Below are 21,690 nucleotides of genomic sequence, written 5' to 3'. Positions count from 1 at the left end.
GAGTTGCCTTTGTAAGCTCTGCTACTCCCACCCAAGGGAAAGGCTCAGGCAAAGGCATATCCAAATCCCTCTCTATCCACTGTTGGGCTATTCGTGGGCAACCACGCAAAACTGTTTCCATCCCTGTTATCATGGGCTCTTTCAAGACAGTAGGAGAGAGAGAGAGAGAGAGAGAGAGAGAGAGAGAGAGAGAGAGAGAGAAGAAGAAAAAAAAAAGAAAAAAAGACAGGAGAAAGAACCCAGATTGGATATGGGAGTGGCGGGCGGAAGGGTGTTCCCGCCTTCGGCATCAGGAACGGGGGCAATGACACACAGCATCCTTTCCAGGAGGAGTGTGGAATAGATGTTTCTGCCACATAGAAAAACATAACTAGTGTTTTCTCAAGACAGGGCCTCAGGTGGACCCTTTTGCTAGATTAGTTTTTTTCCCCAGAATGAGAGAGACCTCGTGATTAAAAACATACTCACACCAACAGGTGACAACTGGTTAGCACCGCGGAGACGGTTATAGGAATGTCTTAAGCTTCAATATACGTGGGTTACCAGGTGAGTATGACGGCTGCAGGGGAGGTTGTGACGGAGGTCTGGGGATCTCCCAGGGAGAAGGCATGCTGAATGAAGTTCCCACCAAAAGGAGACCAGTCGGCTTCCCATTCCCAGTGCCCTTATCATTTTCGACACCCCACCAGACACACTGATAGAGAAGACCTTGGAGTCTTCTAGATTCCAGTGGGGAATGTACTCCCAGTCTTCTGGGTCACACACCACTGTATAGTTACAAGTCTACTGGGAGGCAGCCTCAAGTTTTGCCAGTCCCATTACTGCTTGTGAAATAGAGAAAAGACCTTGGGTAAACGCACGGACTTGAGTGAAGGGTATCCCTTTATGGGTGAGGCGCACCGAACGGAATGCTTAACGGCTGGTGCCAATTTGCCAGAAGGGAGAATACGTACAGCCCCGAAAGTACCAGAAGAAAACCCCGTATCTCTGCTAGAAACCCCTTGCCATCCTTCTAAGGAAAATGGCCAGACCACCCATTCAGGTTTATCACCAGTGTTAACTCCGGTGCAAATCCAACCATCAGAGGGTTGGTGGGATCAAAGAGTTTTTGTAAGGTGAGAAATATTATGGCGGCCAACAGATTTTGGACATAAGAGCCAAAGAGGCAAAGGAGGGGGCGGCAAGTAGGCCGGCGAAAGGACAACTACAACTTGAAGCAGGATTCGGTTGCTCAATGATACCGAATACCGTCAAAGGGGAGGCTCCACAGGCCGGGCCCGAGCGTCTGGGGTAGGTGGTCTTCTTCCAGTGTCATGTGCTTCAGTCCTCGAAAATGTTTAGCTTTAAGTCACCAGATGGGGTGCAGGTCCACTCACGCTCTTTTAGACGGCACGTGTGACCCCGGGAGTCTGTCTCCTGGAACCTGGTGGCACAGGGGTTCGTCAGTAACTCCTGGTAGGCGCCCTTCCAATGAGGCTGGAGTGAATCTTTACGGAGATGCTGTTTCTAGCAGATGAATTCGGCTGGCTGTACAGTATGACGTCTTTTGTCTCTAGGGAGCTTGCTGTGGAAAGATCGTCCTACCACAAACACGACGATTCTCGGTGGATTTAATTAGACCCTTACAAAACTAACATATGTGCCCTTTCTTTAGCTGTGGGTCAAAGGAAGCAGCAGCTAAATACATGGTCTGTCCTGTGATTATTTCAAAAGGTGAGAGTTTATGAATACTGGACGGAGCAGATCTGAGATTTAGAAGACCCGGGAGCAGTACTTTGGGCCAAGGTATTTGGAGGCTTCAACTAAGTTAGCAACCTGGATCGTTATTCTTCCATACGTTGGACCAGTCCCGAAGCCTGAGGATAAACACAGCGAAAATGTTGTAGAATTGGCCAGATGGCACAGACTTGTCCAAGTACTTGCCAAGCAAAGTGGGTCCCCTGGCCACCACAGTGCTCCCCAAGCGGGAATAACGTTTGGCAAAAGGACTTTAGCCACAGAAGAGACAGTCGTTTTTCCACGTGGAAATGCTTCAATCCAACGTGAAAAGACAGGAATATCGTTAGAAAATGTCTGTGTCCGTGAGGTGGGGCAAACGTGTGAAATTCACCTCCCAGGGCTCGAATGGTCCAGCGGGAAAACTACAACTTCCCGGGGCGGTGCAAACAGGCTTCCCGGGGCTATACTCAGGGTCAGGTGGAAGCAAGGCCCTGCTGCTGTTTCCTACCAATACTGATCCACAGAAGTTACCATTTCTCAGGGAACCAATGGCTTAACTCAGGCACAGGGGGCAAAAAGGAACACTTCAGACTTTCTAGCAGGATCAGCTTATTACCGGGTCCAAACCAGAGTCCCTTTTCTTTGTGGTACCAACAGCCTTTAGATTTCCAACCCTGCTTTTCCCTTTCAGAGGCCGGCTGTCGTACTTCCTGCCTCACACCTGAGGTTCCCGCTGGGGGGTCGTCTTCTGTGCCACGACAGAGGTTTGGTCAGCGGAGCTCATGAGGGTGGCATTTCTCACAGGGGTATCGGTGAGGCAGATTCCTTTGGCTTCCAGGGGATCAGACTTGCAACACGTAGCAATAGCCAGAGCTGCTGGTGGCATTATGGCGGCCAACAGATTTTGGACATAAGAGCCATTCTTGTTTTTAATTTTACATCCCAGTTAGTTAGCATCTAGTGCAATAATGGTTTCAGGAGTAGAATCCAGTGATTCATCCCCTACGTATAATACTCAGTGCTCATCCCAACAAGTATCGTCCTTAATGCCCCTTGCCCATTTGGCCCATCCCCCCAACCACAACCCCTCCAGCAACCCTCAGTTTGTTCTCTATACTAAGAGTCTCTTTTGTTTTGTCCCTTTTTATTTTTTTTAATCTTTTTTTTTTTTTTTTTTTTTTAATTCCTGGGAAGCTTTGAGGGGGTGGGAGAAGTAGGGGCAAAGGTGGGGATAGTTGGGGACAGGAGCAGCCACTGTGGCTCTCTTGGTTTCTCCATGTGCTCAGTGTCCCCAGACAATATCGGGCACTGGGGCCTTCCTTCTCCTCCCTGAAGCCCTCTCCAACTCCTGAAAGGGCCAGGAAAACAGTGGCTGGGACAGTAGCTCTTTTAAGCAAGACTGAGATTATTAGCAGACTCCCCTGCTATCTCCTACTATATGCAAGGTGGGCATACTGAGCGGTGGTTAAGAACTGCTATACTTTAAGACTGGGCCTGTTTTGTCCCCTTTTAATGTTATTTTTGTTTCCCTTCCCCTATGATCATCTGTTTTGTACCTTAAATTCCACGTATGAGTGAAGTCACAGGACACCTGTCATTCTCTAATTTCACTTACCATAACACCCTTTAGTTCCATCCACATTGTTGCACACGGCAGGATTTCATTCTTTCTGATTGCCAAGTAATAATACTCCATTGTATATATATATATATATATACCACATGTTCTTTATCCATTCATCCGTCGATGGACATTTGGGCTCTTTCCATCCTTTGGCTATTGTTGGTAGCGTGGCTATAAACACTGGGGTGCATGTGCCCCTTAGAAAGAGCACACCTGTATCCCGTGGATAAATGCCTAGTAGTGCAATTGCTGGGTCGTAGGGTAGTTCTATTTCTAGTTTTTTGAGGAACCTCCACACTGTTTTCCAGAGTGGCTGCACCAGTTTGCATTCCCACCAACAATGCAAACGAGATCCTCTTTCTCCACATCCTCGCCAACATCTGTTGTTGCCTGAGTAGTTAGTGTTAGCCATTCTGACAGGTGTGAGGTGGTATCCTGTCATGGTTTTGATTTGTGTTTCCCTGATGATGAGTGATGTGGAGCATTTTTTCATGTATCGGTTGGCCATCTGGAGGTCTTCTTTGGAGAAGTGTCTGTTCATGTCTTTTGCCCATTTCTTTACCGGAATAAGAGCCATTCTTTACCTCCACTGGAAGTGAGGAAGCCCTGTTGTTTCCCTACCTACCATTCCAAGGTCATGGGCCACCCCAAAGGCATGTTGGATGTCAGTATCCATGTTTGCTGTCTTGCTTTCGGCTATAATGCATGCTCAAGTGAAGGCATGTGATTCAGCCTGTTTAGCTCCAGAAGCCAAAGGCAGAGGTGCAGACTTACCAACCTCAAAATTGTTATCACGTGCCCCACACAGAAGTGTCATCACACACCCAGCACAGGATACAGCATGTTCACAGCTTAGGTAAGAGCCATCAGGTAGCCGGGAAAGATCAATGTTTGTCAAAGGGGCTTCCTGGAACACCTCACAAGGGGTCACCAGCTGATCCGTCCCAGTCAGAGAGTCATGGGGAATTTCATCAGGGGAGGAGGGAGAAGGGAAAGCAGGGTTGAGATGGTTCCAGTAAGCAAGAGTGACATGAGGGGCGGTTAGTAAGAGGGTCTCACAGGAGGGAAGAGCTCGCTGCAAGGCACTGAGCGTGGTATGAACCCAAGGGAGCCTCAATAGCCCTGAAGCATAAAGAGTGGAGGAAGACGCCGACTCCCTCTGCAGTAGCCTTTAGTATGAATGGTGGCAGCAGAGCTCTGAGGCCGTGGGGACGTCCTCAGGCAGTGGATCGAACTGCTGGCTACAGGAGCCTAGGAGTCTGGGACAACTCCGCATTTTTGGTAAGTAGTCTAAGGGTATCCCCTTCCTTCTCATATACAAAAAGGAAAAAGGGCAGCTGGTAATTTGGGTGTCCAAGTGTAGGTGGACTTACCAGCTTCCTTCAAAATCCTAAAGAAGTCACTTTGGTCATCCCAAACAATGGGATCAGGTTTGGTGTTCTCGAGTGTGGCATAAAGGGGCCATTAAGAAGTCTGGAATCCGGCGCGGGTGGCTCAGTTGGTTAAGTGTGTGACTTCAGCTCAGGTCACGACCTCAGGGTTCATGAGTTTGAGCCCCACATTGGGCTCTCTACCGTCAGCTTCAAATCCTTTGTCTCTCCCTCTGTCTCCACCCCACCCCCACTCTCTCTTTCTCAAAAATAATAAACCTTAAACAAGAAAAAAGAAGTCTGGAATCCAATGGCAACCAACAGTGTACGGACCAGAGACAACAGGGTGAAGGGATTAGTGTTTACTGCCTTAACATGCCGGGCCAATCTCCATCCTTGGCCAGAGGGGTTTTTTATGGGTAAAATAGGGATATTACAAGCACTAGTACAAAGGATAACGAATTCTTATAATCTATGATAAGCCTTATACCCTGATTAAGGCCTCTTATTTTTTTTAATGTTTATTTTTGAGAGAGAAAATGCACGAGCAGGGGAGGGGCAGAGAGAGAGGGAGATACAGAATTCGAAGTAGGATCCAGGCTCTGAACAGTCAGCACAGAGCCCGACGCAGGCCTCAAACCCACGAACTGCAAGATCATGACCTGAGCCGAAGTCAGATGCTTAACCAACTGAGCTACCCCAGGTGCTCCAGGCCTCTTATTATTTATAGGATGTTGATTTATTCTTGGAAGAAGTTTTGAGAGGTCAATCTGGATTATTAAAGGGAGGAGCATTATGAATTCTGCCTCTGTCTGTTGAGGGCTTTGCCCAAAGAGTGGGGGTACCAGGGGATGTAGACCAAAGTTTGGTCGTCTTTGGTTTGTAGACTGCAATAAAGAGCACTGAAATTTTCCTGAGTACTGGATTTGACCTCAAGGAATATTTCCGCTTTGGGAAAGGAACAAAAAAGGCAATGTGTATCTCCGGGAAAGCTCATCCTAGATCAATGTACGGGAGCTAAATCACTGAGAAGAAATGGTTGGTTGTCTTGCAAAGGTCCCAGACGAAAGGATACGGGCTAAGAAACAGGAACGTATGGTACTTCATCTGAGAGCCCCGCTGTCGGAACATACGTATCATCTAAAGAAGGGACACTTTAATTTGGGGTTGAGCACTGACAGGGTGGTTCCTGTGTTAATTGATACAGTGAGAAAATTGGTCCCCAATCTGGAAAGCAGTCTTCCCATCCTATTTAGTCTCCCTCCCACAAGGCTGGGGAATAATCCCCATGTGTCCTCAGAGTCCCATCACTGGGGTGGCTTTGGCCATTGCTCCTCGGGGGGCTGCAACTGTTTGGATTTCAATTTAGCGCAACCCTTTTTCCAGTGGGCAGACTGTCTGCAATGCTAACGTGACCCTGCAGGTCACACCCGCTGTGGAGCCTCCATGCCTGTCCCATACCGGCGGTTTTGATCAACAGTGTTAAGTCCTTCCTTAGTCCCGTTTACAAACATGGAGTCAGAGCTCATCTGGGTGGACTCCACATCTATGGGAAGCTTGGAATTTCCTTGAAAACAACTTGGAGTCACGGACAGTCACGTAACAGTCATGGACGGATTCAGCTGGCTTCTGGGTGCATGCCTGAATCTGAGTCTAGTCCACGGGCTAGCCCCACAGATGACTTCGTGTAGCCTCGTGCTTATACACTACAAGCTTGGTCATGTGAAAGGGCTGGCGGCTGGTCTAGTTTAAACCCTAGAGACTGTTCAGGGGGTTTCCAACTAGCAGCATTCATCCAGCGCCGAGCTTGACCTTCTCCAAGAGGCATGTCGACTGACGGACAGAGACCACAGCCCAGATTGGTGAATTCCACAAATCTACAAAGATCCTCAGTTACCTTGGCAAAGACCTTAATTATAGCCCTAAGCTCAGCTTTTTATCCATGGGGTACAGGAAATTTGGGGTGGTTTAACAGCATCCTCACAAAGTCAGTTTTGAAAGGAAAGGTTTTAATGGGTTAGGATGGTGAGGTTTCAGTGACAGGAAAGAAAGTTCAGATAGAGGGGAAGGGTGATGAGGCAAAGAGGGATGTGTAAGGAGGTGGGGCAGTGGGGGGGGGGGGGGTGTAGGAGGGAACCTTGGCCAGCACCAAGAAAGAAGCCTCTAACACTTTATTTTTATCCACCTTTAGTTGTTTATTTGCTTCAGTCACTTTGGAAACAATATTTTGTAAAGGTGCAATTTTAGGATTCTGAACACGTTTAGAAACCTTCAGATACCAACGAAAATAACTATCCCACTTGAACTGTTTTAATTTTCTAACTCGGTTGGGAGAAAAACAAGACTGAAGAGATGAAAGGTTTCCCAGAATGGCCGTCAGGGCTCCAAATTACCTTTTCTAGCAAGACTGGTCCATATTGTCAACACTGGGTATGAGGAAGGACCATCATCTTTTAACGAAAAACTGGCCAGGGTTCCTGAAAGGGGGCCACTCTTAGACCATTTAGATGACTGGGATCCCATGATCAGATTAAGAACAAGAGTACGACAAATCCTGAACAAAGTCTGAGAGTTCTACCAAAACAAGGGAGCCTGATATTGGGGAAGACTCACCAAACGGAAAGTTATGGTGACTCCGTAGAAGCAAAGAGCACAAAAGGCTCAAACGTGAGTACCTCGCTCGATCCCAGGAGTCACAGTGCCCCCGCAGCTGGCACCTTCAGATCCCACTTCTGACACCATGCAAGGTGAACCTAAAAGAGAGGAGGACAAGCTCAAGACACCAGACACTGAGTGTATTCGGGAATAGCAAAGGAGCTGCAATTTGGGACACGCAGACCGCAGCGAGCTACAGAGGGGTCCACTAAAGGTTTAGGGCAGGCTGCTTTCGTGGGCAGAGTACAAAAGGGGACATTTGAGAGATTCTTGGCAGACACTCATTAGTTGTTGAATGAGTTTTGATCTTCTGTAAATCAAGAGTTTGTGGGAAATCAGTCTGTCTTTAAGTCTGATTTTTCTGAGACCGTGTATGTGAGATTCTCCATTTCATTTCCTTTGGTTCTGTCTTAGATTAAAATCTTTGCACGTTTGAAACTGAGACCCTGGTGAACTTTCCCTACCACCACTGACCACTTCACTTCCTGCTGCCATTTCCACCTGCGCAGCTCAAGATCACTGTTGCTGCTGCTGAAAGAGTGGCCAATCAACAGCTGGCTCAGAGTCAGTCAGAGTCGGCGGTGCAGCAGCATTCCCGAGAAACACGCAGTCCAGAAATGGGAAAACAAAAACACTCCTCGATGATGCTCACTATGTGGCCCCAGGGCCCTAAACAGCATCCAGCACGAGACGTAACTGTGGAGTGATTATATGCCTTCTTGAGAACACAGGCCAAAGAGCTTCATACGCCACTCCAAATTAACGGATTCCTGGGATACAATGATCCACTTTATTTTCAATTATGTGAGGCCATGTGCTATTTAATACTATTTTTGGTGACACAAAGACAAAGCAGTTATGTTAAACCCGACACAACACTTGTGCACGCACGCACACACGCGCACGCGCGCGCGCGCACACACACACACACACGGCTAAATCAAGGACAGAATAACAAAAAGATGAGTTTAAACAATGGGAAAGAAACTATTTTGAGAACTAAACAACAATAAAGCCAGAACTCAACATCTAGAACGAAGACACACAATAACCTGGTTCTGAACCCTAATCTCTACTGTCTCCTAGCTGTGTAAGCTTGGTTTCGACACCCACAGCCTAGACAGTGCTGACTGAGAGGCTGTCGAGAGGACAAAACTATGTGCATGTGCAACACCCAGTGTGTGACCCATTAAGGTCTCCCTCGGCGTTTACAACTGCAACGTGCTTACAGATCACTCTACTGCTTGATTGGAGACCAACAAATCAAGTTATTCTCAACATTTTCCCCTTCACACATAAGGAAAAATAATCTAGAGTTGGTGACATAAACGAACTAGAGTTCCACTTGTCAGTCTTCACTGCCATAAATGATTTACTTTTGTTTAGCAATCCCAACTAGTTAAAATACAAAGTCATGGGATGCCTGCGTGGCTCAGTCGGTTAAGTGTCCGACTTCGGATCAGGTCATGATCTCACAGTTCGTGGGTTCAAGCTCCACATTGGGTTCTATACTGACAGCCTGGAGCCTGCTTCGGATTCCGTGTATCCCACTCTCGTCCCTTCCCCTGCATGTGCTCTGTCTCTCTCCCTCAAAATAAATAAACTTAAAACAAAAATGCTTATTTAAAAAAAAAAAAAAAAGTCACAAGGACTACCAAATTTGCAGGTTTGAGAAATATTCATTTGTTTTCAATGTTGGTACGCTTAGCTTAACATCAAAATCACGGTCTCAAGCCTCATTTGGAGAACCTTCAACCTCATTTGAAGGTTCTCCTAAGTCTATAAAGCAATCATATTAAAATACAAATGGGTCCCCAGGCAAAAGAATATTCTAAAATTTCAAAAGAATACAGCAGTTCAGATCTAGGGCTAAAAACTTTAACTGAGTCTAAGATTCTAAATTTGGATTGGCATGCAAATTTCTAGGACTATACAAATAATGCTTTGCTTTTATGTATGTAAGATACCTCACAACCCTATTAACGGATTTTTACCCCAAACAAAAAAATTGTTTTCAAGGGGAAAAAATTCTTCGTTTTTGCTGCAAATTATCCACTATAACTAAATTCCTATTTTTTTAAAAAAATTTTTAACAGGGATGTATTGTTCGGCCCCCTCTCAATTATTCTTTATTTCTCATTAGAATGAGAAGTCATAGTATGAAGGAAAATGGGCTTTTTTTTTAATGTTTATTTTTAATCACCTATTTTGAGAGAGAGAGTGGAGCAGAGAGACAGGGAGAGAGAGAATTCCAATCAGGCTCCGCGGTGTTGGTGCAGAGACCAACACGAGGCTCAGTCCCAAGAACTGAGACATCATGACTTGGGCTGATATCAAGAGTTGGACACTTAACTGGCTGAGCCACCCAGGCGCCCCAAATTCCTAATTTTAAAACACTCAGTCTATAGCTAGAGTAATCATATAACTTCAAAGTGGGTCACTTTTGAGAGACAAAGGAGTAAACTGGGCAATACGGTCACCCTTCACATAACCAAAATTTCTATACGTAATCGATCTTAAACCAAGTCAAAGATCCTCAGTGTCTTCCCATGAAATAACTGAATGACGAAAATTAAGTCAAATGTGACCAAATGCTTCTGTCAGACTTCAGAACTTCATTCTAGCCTATAATTCTTATTAATCTCACAGTTCACATAAGCGTGAGGGATGGTGATCCTACCCTGTCAACCTAAGATGGAGTCCAGTCAGCCCCAAGGTCCAAGTCCAGGTCCTCCAGAGTACCAGATCATGTTCTGGCTTGAGACTCCATCAGAAAGGACAAAGGAACCGTCTCTCCAAGAAGGAGTCAGGATATCCCCGCAAGAAATCCCTAGGTCTCCACCCCCTAAGCCCTGGCATAGTCCGGACCTCATTTATGTTGCCCTGATTTTTTTAATCCAGTCTGTCGTTACATTCCTCACCATCAGAAGGTAACGGTGTTGGATTCAATACGCAAGCAGGAAAACTGAAAACATGCCTGAAGTAAACAACCAAATTAACTTCTGTAAGGTTCCCAACTAATAGAAAACATCCTTGTTAACTTAACATACCCTGCACTTATGCTTGTAGTCTTAGCCAAAGAGAAAGAGAGAGACAGAGACAGAGAGAGAGAGAGAGAGAGAGAGAGAGAGAGACACAAAGGTGTGCCCAGGTCCTAAACTCATAAAGGTATTCTTGAAATTGGGTTCAAACTGATTTCAATCATACATAATGATTGATAATCTAATATGTATGTTCTTCCTTTCCCTTTGGGCATTTATAAAAACTTTTATTTTTATTTATTTTTTAAATTTATTTTTGCCAGACAAAAAGAGACAAAGCGTGAGCAGGGAAGGGGCAGAGAGAGACAGAAACACAGAATCTGAAGCAGGCTCCAGGCTCCAAGCTGTCAGCATGGAGCCCAACGCCGGGCTCGAACGCGTGAACCACAAGATCATGTCCCGAGCCGAAGTCGGACGCTTAACCGACTGAGCCACCCAGGCATCCCTATAAAACCTTTTAATTACAAAATCATCTGTATAGGTTTACAGATGAACTAAGATTGGCAAACAGTTAATTACTGCAGCTGTGGGTTAGATATGGGGGTCATTATGTTTGCAGGTGTTTGAGACTTTTTCTTTTCTTTTCTTTTTTTAAGAATGGATAAACCACGCATGCTTGTCTTTCCACTGAACAAGTTCCAGGAGGGCAGGGACCCGTCTACTTGCTCGATGCGGCAGTCCCCGGAGCCAGCGGCCAAGCAGTCTCCGCTTCACTCACTCACCGCCGTGCCACCTGTGCATCCGGGACTCGGAGGAGAGTCTGAAGACACAGGAAGTGATGTCTGCTGATCAGATCTAACTGCCACCAGACAACAGTGGACCATCTCTTCAAAAACTTGCTAGAAAACAAGCCCTCAGTTTTCCAGAAAAGAGTAAAAAACTTACTTCCTTTCCTTGACCAAACACTCTATTTTTACTCAGGGCAAAGTGGTTCTTTGTTACCATAGCTCCACTTTCCTCTTCTGCTCTCTCTTCCCTGTAACTCGCTGGCATAGGATTAAATGAGGCAAACGTTTCAAAGTTTTCCTTAATCCAGTATTTAGAAGTCTCGTCACTTTGTAAGGTCTTCCCTCTTCACCCTACTTAAAAATCACAAACACCCAAGTCCCTACTCCTTTTCTACTTTCCCTCTCAAAAGCACCTACCACCACCTAACTTGTTTATCTGTCTCCCACTACAGAAATACATGAAGGCAAGGCCCCTCTGTTTTGGTCAGTGTGATACCCCAGTACCTAGGACTGTGTTTAGCACCTAGAAGAGGCTCACGAATGAATGGATGGATACAAAGCACCGAAAGCTATTTTCCTACACACACAATGTTTTATTTTATTTTTTAATGTTTATTTATTTTTGAGAGAGAGCAGGGGAGGGGCAGAGAGAGGGGGACAGAGGATCTGTGCTGACAGCAGAGAGCCTGGTGCGGGGCTTGAACCCACCAACTGTGTGATCACAACCCGAGCCGAGATCGGACGCTTAGCTGACTGAGCCACCTGGGCGCCCCAATGCACGCAAATGTTTTAATGTTTACGGCGGCATTCTTATAACCTTGGTACGTAAATGCTTGAGGGGTACAGCCGATCTCTTTACCGCATGACTCATTAAAATCGCCTCATCATGTCTGAAACAGGCTTTCTGGATAATATGAAAACGCACAGCACATTAAAAAAAAAAAGTCACGAACCCAGAACGGAGGCACATTTAGTTGCAACAGCTGACAGGATATACTGGTAAGCGGAGATTTAAGGCTCCACAGTGAGTGGTCAAGATCAAAAGGTATAGGTCACAAACTGATTTCTTGTACAAGTTTTCTTACTAAAGAACACCCCTCCAGTTACTAACCACTCATGAAATTTAAAATCCAACGGCAAAGCAAAGCAGCCCCACCTTCTCTGAAGAGGGCGAGGGAGAAACCCAATGGCTGTCAAATGAAAACAAACCTATGTCATCACCATCTACTTAAAAGTCTCCCAGCAGCTGAACTCGACGTTCTTCACTACCCACTGATCAGGGTCTCGCAAGGGAGGTCAACCCCACCCCCGCCCCCCGATTCCAGTCTGTGGGAGGCAAGAACCGTCAAACCAGGAGACGTGGCCCAAAGTGAGCGAAGGCCGGATGCCGACGACCTGCCGGGATTCTGCACCGACCGCCTCTCTACCACCTCCCTCCCGGTGGCGGAACAGCCAAGCGAGGTAAGCGCCCGCCTGTGGCTCCTCTCCCACCTAAAGTAAGCAATTCCAGACCAAACTCCCCACAAGCGCCTCACTGCCGCCCCCGGACTCAGATCTGGGCCACGGCTAGTGTCGGTTCTGAGCAGTGCAGTTTCACACGGCTGACAGCTCCTAGGCCTTTGGGAATTTAAATCACCCTCCTGCCCACAGACATGCCACTATTGTTCCAAAACACAGCGAAAACATTTAGGTTCTCTGAAGAAAGTTTTGGCAGTTCAACATAAGCTTATTAAGGTTCTGGGGTTTTTGTTGTGTGTTCTTATTTTTGAGAAAGATAGAGAGGGAGAGAGGGAGGGAGAGACAGAGGGAGAGAGGGGGAGAGAGAGAGAGAGGGAGAGAGGGAGAGAGGGAGGGAGGGAGGGAGAGAGAGGGAGGGAGGAAGAGAGAGAGAGAGGGGGAGGGGGAGAGAGGGGGGAGGGGGGGAGGGGGGAGGGGGAGGGGGAGGGGGAGAGGGAGACAGACGCACTTAAGCAGGCTCCACGCCCAGCAAGGAGCCTGGAAAAAATGTGGGGTTCGATCTCACAAATCGTGAGATCATGATCTGACCCGAAATCAGGAGTTGAATACTTAACCAACTGGGCCACCCAGGCGCCCCAGAAAACAGTTTTAAAACATTTAAGAACTGTGGACAATGAACAGAAAGAAAAAAAAAATCTGAAAGTAAGTAATTCTGAACTCTATTAAGCCACTTACACGCTTACATTTGAGGTCACCTCTTCCTGATACTAGAAGACTGTCCACCACTCAAAATTAGAAAAATATTGACGATCTCGATCCCTCCACTGGCTCGTCAGAGCTGCACACGGGAAACTGATCTGCTCTCAGCATCAAGAGGCTGTTAAAACCCTGACACACTAACTGAAATACTGTAATTAAAGACTCAAGCACAAGTTCACAGGCTGTAATGTGTTGATGAACACACCCCAACTCTAGCCCTTCATCTCTATAAAACTATGAGCTACCTCCTATAGATAAAAACCTCCAAACTCAAAATACCAGAATCTGGTAATCTAAACGGCCAGCTCACAAAAATAAGAAACGCCCTTAGGTACTTAGAAGACAATAACCCTAAAGCATAAGTAATCTCTCCACAATTCAGTCTGCTGACATCATCCAAACAAAAATGATTAAAGTAGCTATTCCAAAGAATCGGATCTCTCCAACCAGCATCCGATGTTCCTTTTGAAAAACAATGCAACATTCCCAAATGTGTTTAGATGTTACTTTATGATACAGAGATACAGATAACCACACACACATCCTGAATCAGTATCCCTGGTAAACCAGGGGGAAAAAGGTGCAAATGATACATGTCATAACAGGTATTTAAGACAGCACCACGCTGCTGAAGTAACCCGTTTTAGATAAAGATACCTTCAGAACGATTATTTTCATCATACCAGCAAAAGAGGACTTAAAACCCTAAATCCTAGGCCTGAATGTCCCTAAGTAAACCTGGGAAGATTACAATCCCCATACCTACATTATCCATGAAACGAGATCCATCTTGCAACAAAGTAACTTTTGCAACTATCTCTACCGACCAAAAAGGTCTTACTTACCTTCCATGGATCCTTTGAATGGAAGAAACAGGATAATTAACCTCAAAAGAGGAAAGAAAAAAAAAAAATTCCTTATCCCCAAACAAGTAAAAAAGCAACTCGTAAATCGAGAAAATTCACGTTCTGAGGTTTCTTCCCCCCCCCCCCCCCCCCCGCGGCAACGCCACCTTTGCAAGTGAAGCCGCCAGACAACGTCCCACTGCACCCCCGGAACAGACGCCCCTGGAGCGGCCCCCTGGCCTCCGTCCGCTTCACTTGGCACCTGCAGACTATTTACTGCACCGGCCATCACTAACGGCAGCCTGAGACACCGCGCAGACTCTAGCCGGGGAAGCACTGGGCAATCGTCAGGACCCCAGAATTCTCGCTGGAAACCGGCAACCAGCTCAACCCTCGGCAACGAGACTGCAGCTGGGCGCACGCGATCACCAACACCCAAGGCCTCCTTACAACTTCTCCAACCGCCTCCAGGAGCGGCAACGGCGCGTCGAGTCAAGCTGTCACCTCGGACGGGCCGCTGGATCCGACCTCCTAGGGCCCGGAGTTCCCCCAGCAGCTCCCCGGGAGCACAGCAGCACCCACCTCCCGACCTAGCGGATTATTAGGCAATGAGTCAACACGTGCAACGAGGTCAGATGCGTCCCCGCTGTGTAGCAACAGCCATCGCTAGTCACCTAGAGGCAGCGGCACCACTGTGGGAAGCCGGCGACTCAAAGACGACTTTCCAACTTTCACGTCCGGCCGCCTGCACCTTCTGCGCCGCGCACACCCGCAGCGAGACTAAGCAGGGGCTGCCGGGGCCAGTGGAGCGGGCCGGCGAGGACCCCCGCCCCGCAGATGGCCCGCGACCTCGCGCTGCCCTCTGGCGCGGACGGCGGACCTGCGGACCGGGGGGACCTGCGGGCGCCGGCGTCTTACCGCCGCCACACGGCCCTCCGCCGGCACGGACACAGCGCGTTCCGAAAGGGAGCCCCGCGCAGTCGGGTAAAGACGCACAGACGCAGGAAGAGAGGCTCGGAACTTTGCCGTCCGCTGGGGACGTGTCCCGTCCCCGTCCCCGTCCCGAAGGGCGACTTCCCGCAGCCGCAGGCACTCCCGGCCCCGCCGCAGACACCACCCCGCCGGGCGGCCCGCGCCCCGAAAACAAAGGGGCCCCGCGGAAGCGCGCCCGCCGCTCCCCTCGGGGTCACCGCACGGGCCGCGCGGGAACAAAGCGCCTCCTGACCTTCAGGGCCGCGCCGGGGCGGGTCACCCGCGTCCGCCCGCTCCCCGCCGCCGCCGCCCGCCCGGCCTCCCCGCCCTCCCCGCCGCCGCCGCCGCCCGCCCCGGCCTTCCCGCCGCCCCGGCCGCCGCCCCGCCCCTGCCGCCGCCGCCAGTCCACACGGCGGCCCCGGACCTCGCCCTGCCGTCCCGGCCCCCAGCGGTCCTGGCCCCGGCCACCCTCCGGCCGCCCCGGCGCGCCGTTACCCGGCCGAGCGCCTCGCGTCTGCTTCTCACGCCTCCTGCGGCTGCGGCAGTGGCGGCGGCGGTGGCCTCGCTCGCTCCAGGGGCTGCGCCGCCGTGGCCGCCAACAACACCGCCTCCCATTGGCCGAGGCCTCTGGCCACGCCCCCCTCGAGCAAAGCGGGCTGTGGTTGGGCGGCCTCGGCGCAAGTCAACGACGCTTCGGCGCCGCCGGCGACGACCAATCAGAGGGCGTGGGGCGGGGTTCGCCGCGCTGCGTCCCTCTCAGACCCGCCGGCCGTACGCAAATGAGGGCGTGTGTCGTCTGCGGCGGCGCGGGTCCGCATTCCTTCCGCCTCTTTAAGGGGCGGGGGCGCGCGGAGGACGCATGGAGGGCACCTGCTGCGGCCGGTTGCCCGCCGCCGGTCCCCGGCCAGCCCCTTCCCGAGCCCGCCACCAGTTCGGCGGCCACTCCCCCCCAGTTCGGTGCCACTTCCAGCAACGCGCGCGCGGTCCCCGCAGACCCCCGGCGTCCATGCCTGTCCCCTCCTCAAATCCCAGGGCTCACCCTGCCTCGGGGATTGGCACTTGGGGTTCCCTGTTTCTCACGCCTCCGCGTGCGCGCGCAAGGTGGCTGTATGCCGGGCACTGGCCGAGGCAGAGCCCACCAGCGGGAGAGGGAGCGATGCGCGCTGCCCCCGACTCCCGTCCCAGGAAGGCCCAGGGGAGCCGGCCCTGCCGCCTGGCTGGGTCCCCACCACGGGCTCCTCACATGCCAATTTGTAGAACAGCATTGACCTAACAAGAAATAAGAGGACAGTGCGCCTGGATAGCCATATGCCCAGGTCCGGGGTTCCAGAGGCTCGTCGTTAAGGGGCTACACCTGCAGTTGGGGGTCGCGTTATTTTGTCCGTCTTTTCAGAAATGGTTGTTGGGTAAGCAGTGCCTGGTCCTTGGGGGTCTGATGGAGGTGGGGCAGGTAGTGGTGCACTCTTTTCCTGGGGTCACTGAGCGGGTGGGAAGGAGGGCCAGGGGTGTCGGAAGGCTTTCTGTCTGTATCACGTTGAGAATGCTGTTTTGATTTCCTGTGGCAGCAAAGTATACGAATTGAGGTGCTCAGAAAACACAACAGGAATTATTCTCTTGTGGCTAGAAGGCAGAAATCGAGGTGTCATGGGGCTGGGCTCCCTCCGAAGGCTCCAAGGGAGGGTCCTTCTTGCCTCTTCCAGCTCTTGGGGCTGCAGCCATGTCCCGCCCCACCCGCCCAGTCTTTGCACCTTCACATGGCCTTTCCTGTGTCCCTCTGTGTTCTCTGCAGTGACTACATCAGGGCCTCATTTTAACATCTACAGAGACCCTATTTCCAAATGTCAAGTGCACAGGTACAGGGGTTAGGGGCTGAATCTCTTGGGGGCCACCATTCAGCCAGCAGCACACTCAAAGGTGCGTCCTGTCAGTCATCCTGGCCAGAGGGCTGTGCCATGGACAGAGCAAGAGTCAAAGGGTGGGTGGGCGTTCCTGGGTGAGACCCCTGGGGCCAGATCCGTGACCTTCCCAATTCTAGCTGGATGGTCCTGACAGAGAGCCTGTGCCTCAGTTTCCCCATCTGTCCATCACGGGCACTTGTAGTACCCGCTTCATAGAGCTAGCAGAGGGTTGGGACAACGCAGGCAAATGGCCCAAGGCGGGTGTCCACTGTTCTGATGACGCCACTCACCCTGGCCAGGGGAGGGGACTAAGTGCCCGAGGACAAGGGTGGGGGGTCTTAGAGTTGGTCCCTGGGCCTGTCACCTGGGGCTCTCCCAAGAAGTCTGTCCTCCGAGCGACTTAGCCTGTCCCGGGCTCCAGATGACCTCTGGTCCCGCACAGGCCCTGGTGCCCAGACTGACCAGGAGCGGCCACCGTGGAGCCTGCGTACTGAGCCACCCTTTGAGGGGCCAGAAGAGCTAACTCCTGGGTCCACTGGTGGCCCAGACACTGCCTGGAGAAAGCAGCCCAGGTGAGGGACGGTAGAGTCCACCTGTCCACACCTGCAGTTTTCCACACCCACTGGCCCACCCCTCGGGCCACTTTTGGGGGGTGGTGAATGATCTCAAAGTCCTCTCCTTCCACATTTTCCTCGTCGGCTCTTGCCTGTCCATTAAGTCCAGCCGGGTGGTCACCTCTCCTGAGAGGCTGGCCTTGAACACCCCCCCGGCTGCTGCCACCTCTCCCTGCTTTATGTCCACCAAGTTCCCCATTTCCAGCGTCCCTGATGCATGTGCACCTGATTACACGCATGCCTCCTCCCCCCTGGTCCCTCCGTTAGGAGGAAGTGTCAAACAGGCTTCCAGAAGGAAGCAGTGCCCCAGCCCATACCCGAGAGCCAGTAAGAGTGGGCCAGCAGGGAAGGCCCTGTCGGCACAGTGCATTCGAGGACCTACGCAGAGCTCAGGGTGGCTCTTGTCCCTAAAGATGGCATGTGAGATCCCCACGGGAGGTGAGCCCTGGGCAGGTGCACACATTTGCGTGGCAGAGATTTGGAGGCGGGGGGTAATGCGTGGGGCAGGATGTACTCAGTGTTGTCACCTGCTAGGGAGAGTGACAGGCAGGGCTCTAGGCTCAGAGTGACGCCAAGCAACCCTGCCATCCCAAGCACTCTGCCTGGCTCTGACCTGTTCTCAGATCTCGGGCACTGGGTCTCCGGTTCCCCAGCAGAAATGGGAGTAAGAGTCCCATACGCTTGACCTCGTGGGGAGTGGCTCTTTGGAACATGCAAAACGTCCTGTGTGTCTATTGTGAAATTAGGCAACATTCTTCACCTGCCTGCCCTGTGGCTATCTTCTGTCCCCCATTACACCCATGAATGGATTTACTTAGATGAAACATTGTCATAGTAAACGTGTTTCTCTGTCACAGAGAACAAAGGTACAAGAATCGATGCGTCTGGGGGTTTCCTGGGGCCTGCCACCACAAAGTGCCCTGAACTGCGTGGCTTAAACACAGACGTGTTTTCTCTCCCGGTTCTGGACACAAGTCTGAAATCCAGGTGTGGGCAGGGCCGTGCTCCCTCCAGAGGCTCCCGGGGAGGACCCTCCCTGCCACTTCCAGCTGCTGGGGGCTCCGGGTGGCCCTGGACTCGTGGCCGGGTCACTCCTGTCGCCACGTGGCCTTCTCTCTGTGTCTGGGCCTCTCCTCTTATAAAGACACCATCCATGTTACGCTCAGGGCCCACCCGACTCCGGCGTCACCTCATCTTAATCTGACCCATTACACTTGCAAAATCTGATTTTTCCAAATAAGTTCCGTTTCGGAGTTCCGGGTGGACGTGAATTCGGAAGCGGGGGTCGGGGGGATACTACTCAACCCGGTACGTCTCTCCTGGAAAACCCGCCCTTCCCGGGCCAGCTGGCCATCTATCAGGAACGGCCCCTGCAGGGCGGTCTCCCTCTGCTTCCCAGCGGGGCAACTGCTCCTGGCCCTTGAGTTTCTGGAGCCTCCAGTCGGTGTCAGGGCCGAGGGGCTGAGGCCCAGCCCGGTGCTGGAGGGCCGGGGAGGCGGCCTGCGACTGCCCACCTCCCGTCAGGGATCTGCCCTCACCCTTCCAGTCCCTGGGCCAAGACACCCAGTCCCACCGGCCACCCAGGGACAGTGAACTCCCTGTCTCAGCACTTCAGCTTGAAAGGGCTCCCAGCATGTGGGGGCTTGTGCCTGAAGGCACCACCCCACCCTGGACCACAGGCTTTGGGGATCCAAGAGGCTTCCCAAGAGCCCCGAAGGAATGTGGGTTCCATTTCACACCCGTTTCCGGAAGGCCCCATCTCTGCCCTTGCGACGTTTTCATCGTGAGCGGCCCCCCTGCCCCCATCCCAGGCCCTCGGGCTGTTCGCCTCCGGGAAGAGGGTTGGCTTGGCCGTTCCTGCTCTTGCCGTGGGCCGGCCAACCCAGAAGCACCAGAGATGGTGACGAGGTGACTGCTGTTTTCAGCCACCAAGTTCTGGGGCAGTTTGGTGGCAGGAGACAACGGGAACGAGTTTGTTTCACTTTGTCTTGGGGCCTTTTCTTTCTGGTTCAATTTTGGTTGCATGTAAGATGTGTACAAGGTGGGAGGGCCCGGTGCCTCCATATCAGGGCGGCTCTCATACTCACAGAGGCACCGCGCTCCCCGTGGCTGCGGTGCCCCCGAGGAGCACCGGGTGCCCGGGGGACGGTCAGCCCCCGGAAGGACGCTGCGGCGAGGGGCACACACACATCGGCACGCGCGCGGGCGTCTCTCCGGGTTTCCCACAGCGGGGCCCTAGGCGTAAGGGCTGAGGGGGCCTACACGCGGACGTCCCCGAACTGCCCCACGGGGGCCACGGTGCCTGGTGCTGCCGTCAGTGCTGCGTGAGACGGCGTCTCCCGACCTGACCACCCGGCACCGACCACCCTCGGGTCCGAGCAGGTGCCCAGCCTTGGCAGGTGTGCAGCCGCGCTGAGCCGGCTCCGCCCGCACCGTCCTCGACAGGGTTCTGCCGGGGATGCTCTGCCCCACTCCCCCCGGCTGGGACCTGGCGACAAACGGCTGCCCTCCCCGCCCCACCCCCTTATCTCCGCGGCCAGCTTCGGGATCCGGGCAGCGGCCGGGGCCCGCCCTGCTGAGCCAGCCCTTCGCTGCCCCCGGAGCGCGGGACAGCGGTCGGAGCCGTGGCGCTGTGTTTGCTCAGCAGAACGAGAGGGGCCGACCGAGCGGCCTTTGTGTGGGTGTCAGCGGCCTCGCCAGTCTGAGCCTGCCTTTCTCCCGCTTAAATACCTCCAAATGCACCGGCGCGCAGAGGTCAGCCGATAGCGATCTGCAGGGGGAGAGATTTCCCGGCTGAGCGGCGCGGCCAAGTCGTGCCCTGCTGAGCAAGCGCCCCGGAGCCGCTTCCGCACCAGGGCCGGGCCTGCGGGCGACAGGCCGCGGCACAGAGGACGCGCAGCCCTGCTGCCTGGAAAAGTTTATTACGGAGTCTCAGAGCCGACGACGGCAGGTGAACACAATTCTCAATTTGGGACCCGAGGGCCACTGTAAACATCATCGAGCGTGGGGCAGTGTCACTAAGGACGCAGAGAGAAAGCCGTCAGGCCACCGACGGCTTGGTGTGAAAACCGAGTCCCCTGCTGTTTCATTTGAAGCTTCCGTTTTGAACCATTTGCAGGTACTCCTTGTGGAGCCTCTCCTGAGCTTCCAAAAGCTTCTTCAGCTTCTTGGCTTGCCCTTTGCTCAGCTCTTTGCCCTCGCTGTCATGTGTGGGCAGACCCTGGGGACGGAGGGCACGGGGGGTCACCTGCACGCACCTGACTCCCGCTCCCGGGCTCACAGACTCGCGCTAGGACGCGCCTGGGCGGGTACCCGCCACGGCGCACCAACCCCAGTCACCGAGAGGCCGGTCTGGGGGCGCCCTCCTCCCGCCCGGGGGCGAGGGCCACTGTTCCCTCTGGAGGCAGCAGTCCTGATGGGACCGGCCCAAGCATAAGAACCGGTAAGGAAGACCCAAGGGTCTAGCGGCAAAGCGGCCGAGCCCCGCCGGAAGGAGGAGCCCTGGGGACAGCGCCCTCGCCTCCCGAGTCGCGTTCCCGGCCAGCTCGGGAGCGACACCTTGTCTCGGTTTAGCCAGGCCACGACTCAGTGTGGCCACCGCCACGGGGGGGGAGACTCGAGGGGCCACAGGCACTGACCCCGGATAGCGCCTCCCCCGGACCGAGCCCCAGACAGAATAGCCGCTCGCCCGAGGCTGGAGATCCCCACCATTTAGGAGCCCAACGAGGTTCTGAAAAGACAAAACAGGGCTTCTTACGTTTTCATCAAACTTGGAGTATTTGTCAGTCTCTGACAAGAACATCTCACTGGGTGAGATCTTCATCTTGGCCAGTTTCGCCGCCTGCAACACAGACCCTCCGTCACCGCAGCCGAGCCCACGAGGGGAAAGGCGTGACCTCGCATCACTCCCGCCCAGCCCCGGGTTCAGAGAGCGACAGAAGGCGGGTGGAGCGAGTCAAAGGAGGGACAACCCAACACCGAGCTTCATGGTTTTTCTACGGAACGTC

The 21,690-nt window shown here is 52.4% G+C and overlaps 2 protein-coding genes across 5 annotated transcripts in view; both read right to left on the bottom strand.

Annotated features, from left to right (window-relative positions):
- The window catches only part of NAP1L4 (nucleosome assembly protein 1 like 4), a 47,700-nt gene extending 31,937 nt beyond the window's left edge, over nucleotides 1-15,763 (bottom strand). Inside the window, exons 1-2 of one of the 2 annotated variants that reach the window (XM_030333099.1) lie at nucleotides 15,667-15,763; nucleotides 7,389-7,466 (exon numbers count right to left, since the gene is read on the bottom strand). In XM_030333099.1, the coding sequence (XP_030188959.1) occupies nucleotides 7,389-7,455 (67 nt within the window). In that variant the 5' untranslated portion in view covers nucleotides 7,456-7,466; nucleotides 15,667-15,763. Of the gene's footprint in view, nucleotides 1-7,326; nucleotides 7,467-15,666 lie in introns of both variants that reach the window. The other variant, XM_030333100.1, reaches the window with a different exon arrangement.
- A 4,822-nt stretch (nucleotides 15,764-20,585) lies between these two features.
- Nucleotides 20,586-21,690, bottom strand: part of CARS1 (cysteinyl-tRNA synthetase 1) — a 44,517-nt gene continuing 43,412 nt past the window's right edge. For all 3 annotated transcript variants that reach the window (XM_030333096.2, XM_030333098.1, XM_032594951.1), the window contains 2 exons: nucleotides 21,441-21,524; nucleotides 20,586-20,903 (listed from right to left, as the gene is read on the bottom strand). In XM_030333096.2, coding sequence (XP_030188956.1) covers nucleotides 20,769-20,903; nucleotides 21,441-21,524 — 219 coding nt within the window. In that variant the 3' untranslated portion in view covers nucleotides 20,586-20,768. The remainder of the gene's footprint in view (nucleotides 20,904-21,440; nucleotides 21,525-21,690) is intronic.

Source organism: Lynx canadensis, chromosome D1 (genome assembly GCF_007474595.2).
Source record: "Lynx canadensis isolate LIC74 chromosome D1, mLynCan4.pri.v2, whole genome shotgun sequence".
NCBI lineage: Eukaryota > Metazoa > Chordata > Mammalia > Carnivora > Felidae > Lynx > Lynx canadensis.
The sequence above is the reverse complement of the archived record's forward strand: the minus strand, read 5'-3'. Positions and strand labels throughout refer to the sequence as shown.